Below are 16,748 nucleotides of genomic sequence, written 5' to 3'. Positions count from 1 at the left end.
ATCTTGAGGAAATGGCCGGAAAACCCCACCCCACCTCGCTCCATAGAATATACGACGCCGTCCGAGCAAAGCGAGCGGCCGCAGCGCACAAATCAGCCCGCCCGCCGCCTCAAAACCTCAGACACAAGCTGCATCTTTCCATCACCATTTCCCCTTCCCCATCAGTCTCGCCGGCATTTCCCCTAGCCTGCTGCTGCTTCCCCCAAACCCAAGCCTTCGATTCGGCCGCCCGCCCGGGCTCTCGAGCCAGCCTTCCGCGCCGTCGTGGTTGCCTTGCTTGCCGCAGCTAGCCATGGATGAGGTCCCTGCCACCGCCGCCGTCCTCAACTTCCGACCCGGTTCCTCTCCACCACGCGTCTCCGCCGTCGCGCGCCGTGCCGCAGAGTGCTCCCCCGACACTGGTAAGGCCTCCTCGTGGTCGGTAAATGGAACACCCACCCCGGCACCCCCCAGCCGTGGCGGTTGATGGTTGCTCGGTTGTTTGTACGCTCGCTGACTGCCGCTGCTAATTTCTGTTTCCCTCTCCGGTTTTTTATTCGATTTGGTTTGCTCTGCTCTGGATGCAGGCGGTGTAGACGAGGCGACTGGACTTCCGTATTTCGGGAACACAACCGTGGTTTCGGCGGAGTTGACGGGGTCAAGTTCGGTCGGTCCCGATATGCAGGCTGTGGCTTGCGATACATCGGGAGGCCTTGCCGGCGGTGACGCTGGAGGCGTGGAGGATGTGTGCTTAGAGAATGCTGCGGAGCTCGAATCGGTGGAACCAGGTGTTTTGGACGTGAGATTAGGAGCTCCAGTGGAGGGACGCCATGACCGGACGATGGATAGTACGGGATTGGGCTCTGATGAAGCTGGTGAGACCAATGGGATTTCACTGGTTGAGGTGTCCCAGTCAGGTGCCACTTCAAGCTTAGATGCCACTGGGTCGATTGGTGGCTACTACTCCCTCGTGGAGGGGTCTCTGCCAGAGGCGAGTGGTGCCCAAGGATGTGAACCTGAGGTCCATGAAGTACCAACAGGGACCCCTACTACTGTGAGGTTCCCGAATGAGGATGGAGGCTCTGGATTTGGAATTGAGCCGAATGATGATGTGGATGGTAGAAACGGCCTTGCCGGAGGGGAATTGGAACTGTCTACTGATGGTGATGATGCCGAGGACATCACAGAGATAGCTGGAATCTTGTGTGGTGAAAGAGTGGAGGGGATGGAAACGAATTCAGGACAACATGAGGCCTTGAATGGTTCCACCGTGCCTTCTGAGGAAGGAGTGGACAGGATGGGGACGAGTTTGGATGACTCTGAGGCTTCCGATGGCTCAACCACACAGGATTCTGATACCGACGTCGAGACAGAGTCTAGTGTTTCTAGTATAGAGGAACAAGAAGCAGGATACGGAGCCCACATCCCTCAACCGGTATGTATTTCGTGCCAGCTCCTGTAGGAACTAGGTACTGCTTATCAGTGTTGCTATATTTCATATCAATTTGTGATGTTTTCCCTTTCTGTTAGTAGTTCATCAAAAGTGTTCATTGTAACTTTCCCAAGCTCCTGACCTGCAATCCGTAAGAACTAGCTGTAGAGTCAATCTATGCGGGGGTGGGGGGTTGTAAAATTCTTCTCTCAAGATATAACTTATTGTTGTATATTGTTTTCCTTAATGCATTTTAAACTTTTCTATGAGTTAGCATCCTAGAATATTTTCTGTGACAAGAAGCAATTTTTTTTGGGAGGGTCTGTTTTTTTCCAGTATTCTGCTCATCTATAGATGTTCTGGGTCACTTCTAGTCAATAACTGACTTATCCTTTTTTTATATGCCTGTGTATATCCTAGAAAGGGACCACTTTTATACTCACTTTCTTAGTTTCTTGAGAGCTGGGACCACACTTATAGTGAAGGAAACTATGTTCAACTAACAGAAGTGATATCCGAGTAACTTGGATGCACCAATTCCAATCATCTTTATATGTACAAATTTTGGTGGCACGTGCTTATTTCAAATCAGGCTACCTTTCTGAAAAACTTTAGGTGCTTCTTAAACATGGCTTGTGCTGTTATATTAATATACTTGTTGGATATGGTGTAAATTTCTGAGGGTTACTGGATGATGTGTATGTCTGTTTTTCCCCTTGCAGGATCAAGCAATCTGCAAGGTGGCCAAAGAAAACAACGTGGCAGGAGTGAAGAGCTCTGATAGGTATTACTTTGCTTTATTTCGTTAAGTACTCTAACAACATAAGCTGTCCACTTACAGCTTTGATATGTTTGGGGACATTTCTAGTGACATATTCAATTAAGGCCTATGTGTACTGTACTTTCTGTTAAGATTTTTATGGGCTCGTCATTTTGGCACTTTTCCTGGTAGATTTTTAAGATCTAAATATATCATGTTAATGTTGAATTCATCACAGGATGACTTCAGTGTCCGAATCAACACTTGTGCTGGCTTCAGGTGCATCAATGTTACCACATCCTTCGAAGGTACTGTACCAAGGGCTAAATTAATGGGGATGATTTTTGGATCCAATTTACATATGCTTTGTTATTTATTCCAAACAACAAAAGATATGAGGTTGCCATTCTGATATTGCAGTCACTGTTTCTAAACATTAACTGGAAACTATATATGGCTTTCTCTCGCTCCTTGCTCATTTATTTCTACTTGAATATTTGTCTCGAATATTTTTTACATCCGTACCTGTTATTTTTTTCCAGGTACTGACAGGTGGTGAAGATGCATATTTTATAGCTTGTGATGGCTGGTTTGGTGTAGCAGATGGAGTTGGTCAGTGGTCCTTTGAAGGTAAACAATATCTTCTCCACTGCAGCTCTGTGTTCTAATCTTGTGGATGCTGTGAACTGCAGCTAGCAGTCCATCCATAGCATGTTAATTTACACTCCATATCTTGTTTCTTAAGTTTTACTGTACTTGCTTTTGAGAAATGCTTCTTTGCTGACATTCATTACCATTCTCAGATGCTTTACAATCACGCAAATATATTCCATGTCCGAGTATGATACATTGATATAGCCTATTTGCATGTTACAACTATAAGACCTTTTGGAATCGCTCCTAATAGTACGCAAAGTATTTGCTTGAAAATTAGAATTTAAGATTTGGGAAACTCAAACATCACGCAATAAGTGCAGGACAATGCGTTGCAATAGACTTGCTTGGTTGCAAACACTGGAGTATGGATGAAATGTTCAAAATTCAAGCGTGGGAACTGGGAAGTTCATTTTTGTGTGGGATGGCATGATCAAAGCTGTTTGTTTTTTCAGAAAATGAAAAGTTCCGTCCTCTGCCACCGCGCACAGCCAAATTCATACAAAATTTTCAGCTCAACTACTGATCACAAAAAGGAAAAAGAGGGCACAAACAAAAGGAAATAATCATGAGCAAAGTCTATTGTTAGATGATTAGATCTCCATCCATTCTTGGTGAAAATATCAAGAGCGATGACCCCAAAGCTCTGCTGACATGATCAAAGCTGCTAAGGACGAGGTACTGACTATAAGCCTGAACAACGATAGTTACATCCTTTCTGTTCCTATTCCTACCAGGAACACCAGAAATAAGTGACACGGCTACTGTAGTATTCTAAGATGCCAAATTGACAAATCTATAACAGTTGGCTGTTGAATTTGTTATTTGGTTGATAGTTAACCACGAAGTAGCCATCCTATCTGCAGGTAGCTAAAGCCGAATGTGGATTAGGTCAGTGACTCAATAGGTTTTGCTAGAGAACAATGTCTTACCAGTTGCCACACAAATAGGACAAAATCATGAGAGGTATTTTTTTTTTTTTTGCGAAGAAGAGAGAGACTTTTATTATTACTCAGCAACAAAGTTACAATCCTGAGCACTAATATGCTCCACACAGACTGGAGAACTAAAGCGCCAAACAGTGGAATGCCTTGTTCTCTTCGCTAGCTGTGTGAGCTCGTGAGCTGCTCTATACACTCATCGTATGGATAACTTTCCACTCCTGTAGCCGCCTACCTTCCTGCACCGTCTCATCTACAATGAACTTTTCACTGACCGCAGTCCTTGCCGTGTAGCTAGTAGCTCAACCACGGAGCTGCAATCTGATGCGAGGATCACTTTTTGCTGACACCACTGAGCCGCTAGGGCTAAGCCCTCTCTGCACGCTAAGGCTTCAACTTCCTCAGCATTGCCCTTGTGAGAGGTAAACATGGCAATAGTACCAACATAATTGTGATAAACATGCCATGACCCGGTGTATCAAATGTCATTGTACCTGTTCTCCAAGGGAAAAAAGGAGATGAAATTCTGTAGTCACATTGGAAACTAAAACTAAAAGAATTTGAGATGCCTAGCCTTGAATGCAATTTGACGTTGCATTAATTAAAAAAAATTGCACGCAAGCACTGACATACATCTGTGAATATTTTGTAAAGACACCTACAGCTGCTCTATCTCAGATACGTACTCGACACATTCCAATGTACCACTTGGTCGGTAGGGTTCATGTGTGCTGTTGGAGCCTCTGAGGAAATCCATGCTCATTTCTGAGCAAATTTGTTTTTTCATTTCAGAATGTAAACATTTATAATATTGATGGAATTGTTATCTCAGGGATCAATGCCGGGCTTTATGCAAGAGAACTGATGGATGGTTGCAAAAAGATTGTAACAGAGACCCAAGGAGCTGCAGGGATGAGAACTGAGGATGTTCTTGCCAAGGCTGCAGATGAAGCACGGTGCCCTGGTTCTTCCACTGTTTTAGTTGCTCACTTTGATGGCCAGGTATGTTCGTTGGTTATGACTTGGCCTCCTTTTTTTCACATGTACTGATGGTTGATTCTATATATATTATCCTCCCAGACTTAGATATATTTATGCTTATGAGCTCGTTGCTATTGCAGGTCCTTCATGCATCAAATATTGGAGATTCTGGATTCCTTGTGATAAGGAATGGAGAGGTCCATAAAAAATCAAAACCGATGACTTATGGTTTCAATTTCCCATTGCAAATTGAAAAGGGTGATGACCCTTTAAAAATCGTACAGGTGCCATACCACAATCTGCTGCTACTGATTTCCTCTTGCAAGCTTTATCAGAGTTTTTTTTTTTTTTTTACTTACTCAATTCTTCTTAACTTGCAGAAATACACCATCGATCTACAAGAAGGTGATGTCATTGTAACAGCATCAGATGGTCTTTTCGACAACGTCTATGAGGAAGAAGCAGCAGGCATTGTCTCCAAATCATTAGAAGCTGATATCAAGCCCACGGTCAGTATGCAATGCCAAATGAACTTCTCATCGTGTTACAGAAATGAACCTAATAAACTACTCCCACAGTCCACAAATACCGATGAGAAAAGATTTATCTCTTGACCATGCCCACTTTACGTTAAAATTGCAGGAAATTGCTGATTTACTGGTTGCTAGAGCAAAGGAAGTGGGGCGGTTTGGGTTTGGAAGGAGCCCGTTTTCAGACTCTGCTCTGGCGGCTGGGTACCTGGGTTACTCCGGGGGCAAGCTGGATGATGTAACTGTTGTTGTGTCTATTGTTCGGAAATCTGAGGTTTAAACTATAAACAAACTCTCAAAGTTGAGCGCAGCTCAAGTTTTTGCTACAGCTGCACTCGCTGGCAAATGCCCATGAACATATTGTGCGTCATGAGCACACAGCACAATACTGGGCTACGCTCAGCCAAACGTGTGTACACTAATACATGTACATACCATAAGGTTGCATGAGTATCTCTTTGAGCACGGCCGCAGCAAGTTGCGAGCCCTTCAATGAACTTTGTGATGTACTCAGCGGCAGCGCCGCAGCGGTAACCTATTCGTGACTTGTAGCATTATTGATTTATTGTGCGAACAATGCATGCAGGTTCAAAAGCAGTGCAAAACGAAACTGAAATGCTCACAAGATACATCTCGGTACAGGGTTGTTACATGCTCCTTTTTATCTGTGGTCAGACTGGGGTGAGGTAAGGTGGAGCGCATGAACTTGGAACATGACAGGTGACGTGAGCCCAGCTCACAAGAGTCGGTACACGAACAGAGTCGCGGCAGCAGTTGCTGCAGCGAGGAAGGTCCGCGGTGATGCCGAGAGGCCGGCAGCGCCAGAACTCGCTGGGGTGGTCTGGCTCCCGGTTGCTGCCGCTGCCGGTGATCCCGAAGGAGTTGACGAAGACGGCGACTGCCCGAAGAATGGGGCCCCGGACGAGGGAGCAGGAACTGAAACAACGTGAAAGCTTGTCACTCGTCTGAACTCTGAAAAGCAACGACACAGCTCTTGGAAATTTTCTACTCCTGTTTAGTTGCCCATGAAATAAATCTCCTCTTAAGTTGCAGAAAGAGACACTCAATTTACTCCGGTAAATACTAGTCGGCAGTCTCTTAGCACTGGGATTTTCGGTAGGTTTTATTTATATGCTCGGGAGCACAGGCCACAAAGCCCACAAGAAACAAACAAACGTACCAGGAGACGCGGTGGGCACACCAGGAACAGAAACTGCATTGGCAACAAGAACGAGATCACCCATCAGTCAAATGATTGCTCCACGATAACAAAGGCAAGAAAGAGACGGAACCGAACGCACCGTGGCACTTGCTGAAGGGCGGCGTCTTGACCTTGCAGGCGGCGGGCAGCTGCAGGGCCTTGGTCATGTTGAGCGAGATGCCCAAGTTCTGGCCGTTCTGGAAGACCTGGCAGAGGCAGGCCACCTCCTTGTGCACCACGTCCTTGAGCCCCGAGCAGCAGGTCGGGTCGGGCGTCGCCACCGTGCTCCCCTCGTCCACGTAGCTCAGGCACCCCGCCAGGCCCACCAGCGCGTCCGTGCAGTCCGCGGACGGCGCCGGCGCCGGCGCGGCGGCCGTGGCGCCGCCGTCGACGCGCACGGCGGCGGCTAGTAGTAGCGCTGCGAGCGCGAGGATCAGCACGCACGACGACCGTTTTGCCATGGCCGTCGTCGGCATTCCTGGTGCTGTCGCGTTGGTCGGGTTCAGTGGCAGCTAGCGGTGCGACCACTGGTACCTTGTACGTGCTGCTACTTAACTTGTATATGCACCCGGCAGCAGGCGGGGTTTGGCTGGCCCGGTTCGCGGAATGTGGCGAGACCGCGCGAGAATGATGAAGGGGTCGACGGGAGCTAGCGCGCGTTTATGTGGAGATGGACATGGACTGCCACGGCCATCGCCTCTCGGCAGTCAGCACAGTGTTAGAGTTCGTTTTCAGCACAGTGTTAGAGTTCGTTTTAGGCATATTCATCAGATCGGGATACATAGTAGTAGAATAGGTGTTCGGGATTTTCATGAGAGGCAGAGAGAAGGGGAGTGAGATGTAGCAAACCATCAAAAGCCGTAGTGGTCGAAGCTCCGGCCAGGGTTTCGTTGACGGACGCCATCTGCGCGCCGGCAGCGACGTTCGGTGGAGAGGGAGTCGGCGCTGTGGCGTCCTCGGCGGCGGCGTGTGCGTCGGGGTGGCGTTGCCGGCAGTCGGTGGTGCTTCTCGTCGCTGGCAGCGCCCCTTCTCAAGATCGGGTCTAGGGTTAGGATGTCGGTGGGGTGACTAGCGGCGCGGTGAACCTCGTACTGCGAGCCCCGGCCCCCACCTTTCCTTTATAGCGCTGTGCGACGGGGGCCCACCAACCATGTAGGGTTGGGCGCCCCCGATCAGGGCGCGAGAACAAGGCCCAAAAGGCCGTTGGGCCTAACTGGTGGGAGATCAAACCTAACATTCTCCCCCTTGATCTCTCATCTATTCTTCGTTCTTTAATTTCATACTCAAAACTTTCAATTCATATTTTTCTTGCTTCCATCCTATTTCATCACAGATTAGTGCATAGAACTGTCCCATCGTCACAGCAATTAGTGCCGTTAGACTAACAGCCACAATACACTTCTCCGTTTTGAAATGTAAACTTTCTTTGGGCCCTTCGTATGTTCGGGAATCATAGGCTTTTCCCTTAAACCCATGCCGGCTACGTGTTCTCTGAACACGTTGGGTGGTAAGCCCTTTGTGAGCGGATCCGCGAGCATTTTCTCTGTACTTATATGCTCAAGATTTATTATATGATCCCGAACTTTATCTTTCACAACATAGTACTTTATGTCAATGTGTTTGGCAGCACCACTTGACCTATTGTTGTGAGCATACTGTACCGCTGGATTGTTATCACAATACAATCTCAGTGGTTCATTTATATCATCAATCACTTTCAATCCGGGTATGAATTTCTTCAGCCAATTCACCTGCCCCGTTGCCTCATAGCATGCTACAAACTCGGCATACATTGTCGAGGATGTAGTTACGGTTTGTTTGGAGCTTTTCCACGATATAGCCCCTCCTGCGAGAGTAAATACATATCCTGACGTGGATTTTCTTTCATCTCCCGCATAATCAGAATCTGAATACCCCTCTATCTGCAGGGAATCAGATCTTCTATACGTAAGCATGAGGCCTTTCGTACCCTGCAAATAACGCAGGACTTTCTTCACTAATTTCCAATGTTCAATTCCTGGATTCTTTTGATATCTGCCAAGTAACCCGGTAACAAAAGCTAAGTCAGGGCGTGTACACACTTGAGCATATTGTAAACTTCAACAGCTGAAGCATACGGTACCGCTTTCATTCGGTCAATTTCATATTGGTTCTTGGGACACTGATGTTCCCCAAATCTATCGCCCTTGACTATAGGAGCAGGTGAAGGACTGCACGCATGCATACTAAATTTCTTCAGGACCTTTTCTATGTATGCCTTTTGCGATAATCCTAGAACCCCTTTTCTCCTGTCTCGGTGAATCTCTATTCCCAAAACGAACGAGGCCTCACCGAGATCTTTCATATCAAAGTTTGAGGACAAGAATTTCTTCGTTTCCATTAGTAGATTGATATCACTACTAGCAAGCAAGATATCATCCACATACAAAATTAGGAATATGTACTTTCCATTCTTGAACTTTGCATAAACGCAATTGTCCTCAACATTTTCTTCAAACCCAAAACCTTTTATCGTTCTATCAAACTTCAAATACCACTGTCTTGAAGCTTGCTTCAATCCGTAGATTGATTTCTTCAGGCGGCATCCCATATTTTCCTTTCCTTTTACGACAAAACCTTTCGGTTGTGCCATATAAACATTTTCTTCCAAATCCCCGTTTAGGAAAGCCGTCTTTACATCCATTTGATGTAACTCCAAATCATAGTGGGCTACAAGTGCCATTATAATTCTGAAGGAATCTTTACATGAGACTGGAGAAAACGTCTCATTGTAATCAATCCCTTCTCTTTGCGTGAAGCCTTTCGCCACAAGTCGCGCTTTAAATCTTTCTATATTCCCTTGGGAGTCATATTTCGTTTTGTAGACCCATTTATAGCCTACTATTTTGGCTCCTTTAGGAATATTTTCTAAGTCCCAAACTTTATTGGTACTCATTGATTTCAATTCATCTTCCATGGCCTTAAGCCACTTTGATGAGTGGTCGCTTCTCATGGCTTCTTCAAATGAGGTGGGATCATCCCCCATCTGACATTCTTCTGTTTCATAAACTTCATAGTCATCAGTAATAGCTGATCTTCTTATTCTTTGAGACCTTCTAGGTGCCTCCAGGCACTTGTTCCACATTGGGCTGTTGTTGTTCTTCCTCATGTGCAACATTTGGTTCTATAGGTTCCTCAAGGATAGGTTCCTCAAGGACAGGTTCCTCATGTTCATTCATTGTCGCCACGGGAGAACTTGCAACAGGTGTTGGCACTACAGTGTCCTGCACTGTCGGTGCAACAGCAGCAGGTAGCGTGAAGAATGGTTCTTCAACCATCGGAGTGGGTACATGTACCCGCTTCTCCTGTAGGCTGATTTCTCGTGCTACCATGCTCCCCCTGATCATGTTATCCTCCAAGAACACAGCGTGTCTTGTTTCTACAATCTTCGTATGTCTGTCAGGACAATAGAAGCGATATCCTTTCGATCTTTCTGGATAGCCAATAAAATGGCAGCTGACTGTCTTGGAGTCTAACTTTCCTATGTTTGGGTTAAACACTTTTGCCTCAGCTGGACAGCCCCACACACGCAAATGGTTAAGTGAGGGTTCCCTTCCTGTCCATAATTCATACGGTGTTTTAGGCACCGATTTACTTGGTACTCGATTAAGTATGTGAATGGCGGTTTTCAGTGCCTCCATCCATAAACTAATCGGTAATGTGGAGTAACTCATCATGCTTCTTACCATATCCATTAAGGTACGGTTACGTCTTTCAGCCACTCCATTCTGCTGAGGCTCCCCCGGTGTGGAGTACTGAGCAACTATGCCATTTTCCTGTAGGAACCTTGCAAATGGTCCAGGAATTTGGCCATATGGGGTATGTCGCCCATAGTACTCTCCACCTCGGTCTGATCGTACTATCTTGATTTTCTTATTGTGCTGATTTTCAACTTCAGCTTTAAATATTTTGAATTTATCCAATGCTTCCGATCTTTCTTTAATTGGATAAATATTGCCATAACGAGAGTAGTCGTCTATGAATGTTATAAACGAGTCATAACCATCCACACTTTTCACAGGAAAAGGACCACATATGTCTGTGTGGATTATTTCTAAAATTCCTGTGCTTCGTTTGGCATCTTTCTTAATTTTCTTGACATACTTTCCTTTGATGCAATCAATACATTGTTCTAAATCTGAAAATTCTAAGTGCGGGAGAATTGATTCCTTAACCAATCGTTCCATTCTCCCCCTCGAAATATGGCCCAAGCGACAATGCCATAATTTCGAAGAGACAGTATCAATTCTCTTCCGCTTCTTAGTTACATCCGCAGATGGGGAATCATTCACATTCTCATCACATACATTGTTCGCATTCTCAGCAAGAGATAATAAATAAAGCTTGTCTTGTCGGAAGGCAAGACCAACACATTTATTATTAACCAGTATCTTACACTTGCCATCACCAAAATGGCAATCAATTCCATCATCATCAAGTTTCGAAACACTTATCAAATTTCTACGCAAAGAGGGAACATAAAGTACTTCTTTAAGTCTAAGTACAAAACCATTATTCAATTCTAAAGAAAAATCTCCAATGGCTTCAACATTGGCTTGCACTCCATTTGCAACTTTAATCGTTCTTTCTCCTCTTTGCAAGGTTCTCGTCCCACTTAACCCCTGTAAGGAATTTGCAACATGAGTAGTTGCTCCTGAATCAACCCACCAAGTGGATTTATCATAACATAAATACAGGGATTCATCTATAAATATAATAAATTCATCACCTTTCTTTAGCAGAGATTTCAGAAGTCTGGACAATCCCTCTTGTAGTGTCCCTTCTTGAAGCAGTGCTTGCACTGATCTTTTCAGCTCCACCATACTGCTGATTCTCAGAATCCTGGGGTTTCTTTCCCTGTGAACTGGAGGAAGAGGACTTATCCCACTTAGGTTTCCCTTGTGGTTTAGAATTCTTGCCATTAAAGTTCTTTCTTTTGTTATCCTTCACAAAATGAGCAGATTCACCTTGTGAGGACTTTATCCTCTCCTCTTCTTGAGCACACATTGAGATGAGTCTTTCTATGCCCCATCTTTCAGGCTGCATATTGTAATTCACAATAAAGGTGTCATATTCTTTTGACAAAGAAGCAAAAATCAAATGAATCAGGAAATCCTCCTCCTTCAAATTCATTTCTTTTAGCTTAGATGTCGTAGTGTTCATCTTCAAAATGTGCTCTCTTATGCTACCACCAGTGAATTTCTCATTCACAAGCTTCTTAATCAGTGAACTTGTTGTGGCCTTGGTAGACCCAGTAAACTGACTCTTGATTTTCTCAAGATATTCTTTGGCAGTAGCACATTCAGGGATTGAGCCCCTTATCTGTTCTTCTATGGTGGCTTTGGCTACCAACAGGCACTTGCGGTTGGAGAGAGTCCATTGCCTATGTTCAAGGTCATATTTCATTCTTATTTCAGCATGATCACGCTTTCGAGCAGCGAAATCAGCGTCAGATTCATTGTCACCTCTCACCGGGTCCTCTGGCTCAGTAGGACACGGTGAGGTGATGGCAAAATCGACCTCTCCCAACGCAAGTTCCAATTCATACTTCTCCCGCCACACACGGTGATTGGTTCCGTTGAGTGTCGGGATGTTGGCAATGTTCACAATGCATTTGCCTCCTGAAATCACACCAGAGTAAGTAAGAAACATTTATACATAAAATTTCATGCCTTAACTCAACGTTGGTCAAATTAAAACTTATAATTCATCCATGCAAACATTTTACATCACCGTTGGGCAGAAGTAAAATTAATGCACAATTTCTCATGGATCAAAAAATTATAATATTGTTATTAACAACGTTGGTCAGAAAATAACAATATCATAATCGCATCAAAATTATCAGAAATTCATTTCTCTTAAAATTAAATTATCCCGTTGGTTCAAATTTAATCAAAGAGAACAATAATTATCATGCACAGCGGAAACATTAATAATCTTTTCATATTATTATTTTCCAGAAGCACTAAAAAATTCACTGTTTTCTGAGCAAAATATCGTTGGATAAAATTTGCACAGAAAATTGTGTCAAAATCATTCAAATTCATCAAAATATGCATTTAAAATTGCTTCCTGGAAAATAATAAGAAAATTTCTTCTTCTTCTTTCATTTCAGCCCAGCGCGGCCCAAGACGCGCTGAAAACCGGCTCGGCCCAGCTGTCCTCGCGCGCACAGGCCGCACCCAGGCCGCAACCTGGGCCTGGGCCGGCAAAGCGCCGCGCGCGCTCACGCCCGCCTGGGCCGGCGATGGCCCGAGGATCCGTGGCCGTTGGTTCTGATCGGACGGTCGCGCGCCGTCTTCGGTCCGGATCAAAACCAACGCCGCGCCGGTGCCGTGGAAACCCTAGGTCATTCGGCTCTTGCTCCTCTCTCTCTCTTCTTCTTCGCCGCTCTCTCTCATCTCTCTTCAGCCGCAGCAGCGAGCCACAACCGAGAGCGAAGGAGCGACGAGCGAGCGGGCCTTTGCGCCGTCGCCGGCCCCCTCGCCGGCGCGCGTGCTCCCCAACGGGTGAGCACGCCGCCGTCGAGCGGCCTGGCCAGCGGCGCTTCCTTGGCCGAGCCCGGCGAGCCAGCGCCCCGGCTCGGCTTCTTCTCCCACGCCACGAGGGTGGCCTCGGCTTCATCCCGCACGCCGGTGCGGGTACGGGGAAGTACCGCACGGCGGCGGTCTCTTCCTCTCGGCGAGGGCCGACCGCTCGTTCTTTGTCCCGCGCGGTGGCGATGCCGCCGGCGGGATGAGGGCCCAGGTAGGACCCCATTCTTGATTCATGTTAGGGTTAGGGTTAGGTTGACCGATTTGATTTCTTCCCTTTTTTTTTGTTCATCCGAATGGGAAAACTGGGGTTAGGGTTAGGGTTTCGACCCTTCTTTCTTTCTTCTTCCCCTTTTCCCTCTTTCGGATTTGTGTCTAGGGTTCTCGGAATCCGACCCTCCCCTTTTCCCTTCTTCCGATTTGATTTGGGGAATTAGGGTTAGGTCTTAGGGTTCGGCTTTCTATTTTCTTTCCCGATCCGCATCAGATCGGTCGGTTTCACTTCCCTCGATCTGATTTCTTGTCGAACCGTGGCTCCGGTACCATTGTTAGAGTTCGTTTTAGGCATATTCATCAGATCGGGATACATAGTAGTAGAATAGGTGTTCGGGATTTTCATGAGAGGACAGAGAGAAGGGGAGTGAGATGTAGCAAACCATCAAAAGCCGTAGTGGTCGAAGCTCCGGCCAGGCGTTTCGTTGACGGACGTCCATCTGCGCGCCGGCAGCGACGTTCGGTGGAGAGGGAGTCGGCGCTGTGGCGTCCTCGGCGGCGGCGTGTGCGTCGGGGTGGCGTTGCCGGCGTCGGTGGTGCTTCCCGTCGCTGGCAGCGCCCCTTCTCAAGATCGGGTCTAGGGTTAGGATGTCGGTGGGGTGACTGGCGGCGCGGTGAACCTCGTACTGCGAGCCCCGGCCCCCACCTTTCCTTTATAGCGCTGTGCGACGGGGGCCCACCAACCATGTAGGGTTGGACGTCCCCGATCAGGGCGCGAGAACAAGGCCCAAAAGGCCGTTGGGCCTATCTGGTGGGAGATCAAACCTAACACACAGCACACGACTCTAGTGGGGCGTTCGTTTGGTGTCTCGCTGACAGATAACAATAGATGGGGGGCAGTGGGGCACTGGTAGTGGCACACCACTTGGTGCTCGCTTGCATGCGCACGGCGTTCTGGACGCAGGATCTAGCTAGTGGCTGCTGTGATCGATGTCTGCAGCCCATGCCAATGCTACATTACAGATATAGATGGAACTGGCCATTACACAAAGTGGAGGGGGGCGGCTGCGGCGGTGCGCCTGGAATGATGAGGTGTGCGTTGCGGGCCGGGGCTGTGGCTTTGGGCTAGCTAACAGAGAAGACTGAGAGTTTTTCCGCTTTCAAAAAGGAACATGATTCGCACGCGATTATGGCAGCAGCTCTATCTCTCTTCCCTACAGCTACAGGCCTACGCTACGCCCACCAATTCCCTTTTCATTCTCCTATATTCTGCCAGCGTGTGGCTGCAAGGGGCGTCGTAATCGCCATGCAGCAGTAGACTAGCTAGTAGAGTCCAGGACTTTCGTCAGGAGAACATATGCTGACTGAAACAAGCGCGATCCATCATCTTCTGCTGGAGAAAAGATAGGAGAATAGAACTAGACAGCTAGTTGAGCGAGCGAAGCAGAGGAAACCGGGTGATGACAAAGGTGGGCTAGCTTTTTGGGAAGATTAGTGGTGGGTGGCATGAAACGGGAGGAGAAAAGAGAGCGCGCACGGCGGCACGGGCAATGGCAATGGCATTGGCATATCCACCACGACACGAACCATGGCCCGTGGTGGCTGGGAGTCCTGGGACCAAAAAGCACGGCCACGCCAAACCAAAAACAAAAAGTCCACACAAGGTGGCGCACGACGGCTCCCTTGTCGCTTTTTCGAGTGAGCGCGCGTCTGAAGTCTGAACCCAACGACCGACCAGATGACTGCTGACGCCGACGCGTCGAGTTGCTCACGTCACCATCCACGATCAAGCAAAAACAACGCGTCACCAAGTCAAGGCCCTGTTTAGTTCCTCCAAAATACCAACTTTGACACTATGAAAAAAGAAGATTCCCCGTCATATCAAACTTGTGGTATATAATGGAGTACTAAATGTTGACGAAATAAAAAACTAATTGCACAGTTTGGTTGTACTTTACGAGACGAACATTTTGAGCCTAATTAGTCAATGTTTGGACAACTATTACTAAATAAAAACGAACAAGTTACTGTGGCTACAGTACTTCGCGAAATCGGTCGGCGCCAGCTTGGTGACCAACTAAACGTGGCCAAGTACACTCCGGAGCCAAACAAGACAGACTGATTCGATGTCATTGTGTTCATTCAGTCGGATCTAACAGCAAGGCAGTACAATTGAGCAGCCACAGCAGCAACAGCCAATGACCAGCTGATGGTACGGTATCGCAACAAGTAGAGAGTTTTATGAGATTGTTTTTAGAAGTGCCACGTCGGTAAAAAATACAATGAAATGTTTTTATAGGAGTGTCAAATTAAATCATCAAAAACATAACGAAAAATTGGTGAAGCAACAAAAAAAAAAGTGTCAACGCCACTGCCCCTCTGGTAAGGGATTGCCATTTACCGGAGTATTGTGAAGCAAAACGTGTCAACCCACAAAGTCAAGTTCAAACAAAACAAACTAATTCGATCATTCGAATGTCACGGCGAGAGAGGGGAAAAAATGCAGAGGTGTTCACAAATTTAGCATATGTATTCCGTGGTGTTCATATGAATAATCTACTAGCAGCAAGGCAGTGCAATTGCACGACCATTGTAGCAAAGCCAACAACTAATGACGGATGGAGACGAGAAAATAACTCCAGCTAATTTCGGACGTTGATATCGCAACCAATTGTATATCATAGAGCGATGGCGGCAACGGCGGATAACAGCACGACGACTCCCGTGGAAGCAGCGAGACTGGCGGCACCGGCACCGAAGCAACCTTGTTCGTGGGCGGCGCAGATCCCTGACCGGATGGCAGCGTGGTTGCCGGCGCCGGAGCTGGGCCAGTCGTTAGCGGGAGCACCGGAGCTGGACTAGATGGTAACGGCAGCACCGGAGCTGGACTAGATGGTAACGGCAGCACCGGAGCTGGACTAGATGGTAACGGCAGCACCGGAGCTGGAGCTGCAACTGCAAGACACGATGGTTGTCAGCTGCGGAGCCGAAGAAGAGGAGCAAGGATCGAAGAGCAGGAAGGGGGCGAGAGGTAGACGAAGACCGGAAGAGAGCCGGTTACATAATGTATTAAGTTTCTGGTTTAATCAAAGTTCCTTACAAGATTCTCCACTCTCATATTTAAGTAACTCTCTACTTACCGGTGAGCTTCTTCTGTGTGCACTTGAGATAGGTCCACTCCGGTCCATTAATCCTCACGCTCTTGGTCTTGGACCTCTTCGACCTTCTGGACTTGGTCACGGCATCATGGTCTCCTGGGTGAGGGCTGCTGACAATGGTGCAGCGCGTTAGTCTAGATCGCTGCTGATTGCCATGCGAGTTTGAGATGCAAACAGGTTTTTCATCAAAAATGAGTTTTAAGATGCGAAAAAAAAAACACGGCGTACCTGGCGGTTCAGGAGATGGCGCCACGGGTGGGTCAGGAGATGGCGTCACGGAAGGTCCTGCTATTGGAGCTGTAGATCCGGCGGTGGAAGCAGGGT

General features: G+C 47.1%; 2 protein-coding genes across 2 annotated transcripts; one reads left to right on the top strand and one right to left on the bottom strand.

Moving 5' to 3' along the window:
* On the top strand, window positions 1-5,730 carry LOC136551128 (probable protein phosphatase 2C BIPP2C1). The gene is made up of 9 exons (XM_066542718.1): window positions 1-401; window positions 567-1,414; window positions 2,134-2,195; window positions 2,410-2,479; window positions 2,714-2,801; window positions 4,599-4,768; window positions 4,888-5,031; window positions 5,128-5,256; window positions 5,390-5,730. The coding sequence occupies exons 1-9, from the start codon at window positions 293-295 to the stop codon at window positions 5,555-5,557; spliced, it is 1,788 nt and encodes a 595-aa protein (XP_066398815.1). The 5' UTR covers window positions 1-292; the 3' UTR covers window positions 5,558-5,730.
* A 135-nt stretch (window positions 5,731-5,865) lies between these two features.
* On the bottom strand, window positions 5,866-7,102 carry LOC136551195 (non-specific lipid transfer protein GPI-anchored 11-like). The gene is made up of 3 exons (XM_066542771.1): window positions 6,579-7,102; window positions 6,458-6,490; window positions 5,866-6,213 (listed from the first exon to the last, which is right to left on the bottom strand). Exons 1-3 carry the CDS (start codon window positions 6,952-6,954, stop codon window positions 6,014-6,016), a joined length of 609 nt encoding a protein of 202 aa, XP_066398868.1. The 5' UTR covers window positions 6,955-7,102; the 3' UTR covers window positions 5,866-6,013.
* Between the last annotated feature and the right edge of the window lie 9,646 nt (window positions 7,103-16,748).

This window comes from Miscanthus floridulus, chromosome 1, assembly GCF_019320115.1.
Source record: "Miscanthus floridulus cultivar M001 chromosome 1, ASM1932011v1, whole genome shotgun sequence".
Classification (NCBI taxonomy): Eukaryota; Viridiplantae; Streptophyta; class Magnoliopsida; order Poales; family Poaceae; genus Miscanthus; species Miscanthus floridulus.
Note: the sequence above shows the minus strand (reverse complement) of the source record. Positions and strands in the feature narration are given on the sequence as shown.